The sequence below is a fragment of the Lineus longissimus genome, chromosome 15, assembly GCF_910592395.1.
Source record: "Lineus longissimus chromosome 15, tnLinLong1.2, whole genome shotgun sequence".
Lineage (NCBI taxonomy): Eukaryota > Metazoa > Nemertea > Pilidiophora > Heteronemertea > Lineidae > Lineus > Lineus longissimus.
This window is the reverse complement of record NC_088322.1, coordinates 7,858,810-7,860,785: the sequence shown is the minus strand read 5'-3', so window position 1 is coordinate 7,860,785 and position 1,976 is coordinate 7,858,810. Positions and strand designations below refer to the sequence as shown.

The 1,976-nt window shown below is 47.6% G+C and overlaps 1 protein-coding gene across 1 annotated transcript; it reads left to right on the top strand.

Moving 5' to 3' along the window:
* LOC135499405 (uncharacterized) lies at positions 1–1,203 on the top strand. The gene has a single exon (XM_064790149.1). It carries the CDS (start codon positions 1–3, stop codon positions 1,201–1,203), a length of 1,203 nt encoding a protein of 400 aa, XP_064646219.1.
* The last annotated feature ends 773 nt before the right edge of the window (positions 1,204–1,976 follow it).

The following is a 1,976-nucleotide window of genomic DNA, read 5'->3' as shown; positions in this document are numbered from 1 at the left end:
ATGGGACTTACTGCAACTAGTGAACTCGAAGAATTTCTTGGGATCGACAAGATTGGTCTTCAACCGAAGTACTGCAAATGCGAAGCTGAACGTGAGAATCAACACGCCAATGAGAACACGAAGCAAAGTTTGACCCAGCTAGAAGACGGAACGTACCAAGTTTCCCTACCGTGGAGGAAATTGCCAACCGGTCTACCAAACAACTACGACTACGACTACGCTGTGAAACGCTTTTTAAACCTAAAGAAGCAGCTTAAAAAGAAACCACGAGAATGGGTAGTCTATGCAAAACAGATGGAGGACCAGTTGAAACGAGGAGTAGCACGCCGTGTACCCGCAGCTGAATTTGAACAGGATATGAAAGACGGTCATGGAATGTGGTTTCTTCCGCACTTCGCTGAGGACTCAGTAACCACACCTGTCCGTGTTGTTTATGTCAGTAAAGCTAGATACCTAGGACACTCGCTAAATGACTATCTAGCAAAGGGTGACGTAGTTAGCCCAAGTATATTCGACATTGGATTGCGCTTTCGCGAATATGAAGTAGGTGTCGTCGCTGACATCTCTAAGATGTTCCAAGCAGTAGAGCTAAACAAAGAGGACGCACGCTATCACCGATACGTTTACCGCGCGAACCCAGGAGAACTCATTACCGTTTATGAACTCACAACCGTAACATTTGGAGATAAGTCTTCACCCGCCGCCGCAGTCCTGGCATTACGTCATGTCGCTCAGGAGCATGCATCTGAAAATCCTGAGATTCAACGTGTCATCACCGATCAATTCTACATGGATGATTTAAATGACTCTCAGAGAGCAGAGGACAGTGTTCAACAGTTAAAGGCCGATCTTACCGGTACCCTAGGGAAGGGTAAACTCAACATCCGCAAGTGGCTGTCGAATAAGCCAACTGTATGTGATCCGGAATACATCCCAAGCAACGGAGAAACGACCGTTCTCGGAACCACTTGGAATATCGAAAAGGACACATTAAGCGTCAAGAAGGTCGAGAGCAAAGATATTTTCCCAACTAAACGTAAAATACTCTCCAAAACTGCATCGTACTATGATGTCTTTGGCATGTTGTCAGGCATCATCGTTCGGCCAAAGATGTTACTGCAGAAAATGTGGCGCTTCGATCTCGGTTGGGACACTCCGATAAGCCCCGAAAGTGACCTGTTTACCGAACTGAAAGCTCTCTGACCGACGTCTGTGAACTCGAAATACCGAGATGTCTCATCCCAGAGAAGTATCAGTATAAACTTTTACCAAGTGTATCCCTTCATGGAGCTAGCGATGCATCCGAAGACGCAATGGGAATTGGTGTTTGGTTGAGATGGGAGGAATCTGAACAATCTAATGCTGAACTCTCGTTTGTGTGCGCACGCGGTCGCCTTACGCCACTAAAACAATGTAGCATCCCGCGCAAGGAACTCTAGGCACTACTGCTGCTGGCCCATCTGATGGTTACAGTTCGTGATGCGCTGCGCCTGGACATCCAATGCATGAAGTTATGGACAGATAGCATGGCAGTAACTGTTATCGCATGGCTACGCACTCAGTCGAAAGCATTCCGCTCATATGTTGCCTGTCGAGTCGGCGAAATAACCGGCGATTTCAACCCAATCACAGATGTTGCCTACGTACCAACTGACCAGAATGTAATCGATCTGGTCTCTGGAGGAGTCGATGTTGAGGGCATGAAACGCGTCATCGATGGACCTGCATAACTACGCCTACCTCCGAGCTCTTGGCCAGAGACACCACGCAATGTTCGAACAGATCATGAAGACACCGAACTGAAAACGTATCACATTCGAAACGCCAAGGTCCTTGCACTGAACATTGACTATCTCGGCCCTGTTATCGTCAAGGTCAACCGTAACACAGTATCGAAGGGATATGGCGCTGTCTTCACTTGCGCTACTGTTCGAGCTGTCCACCTCACCTGCGTTCAAGACTTGACTACCGAAGTT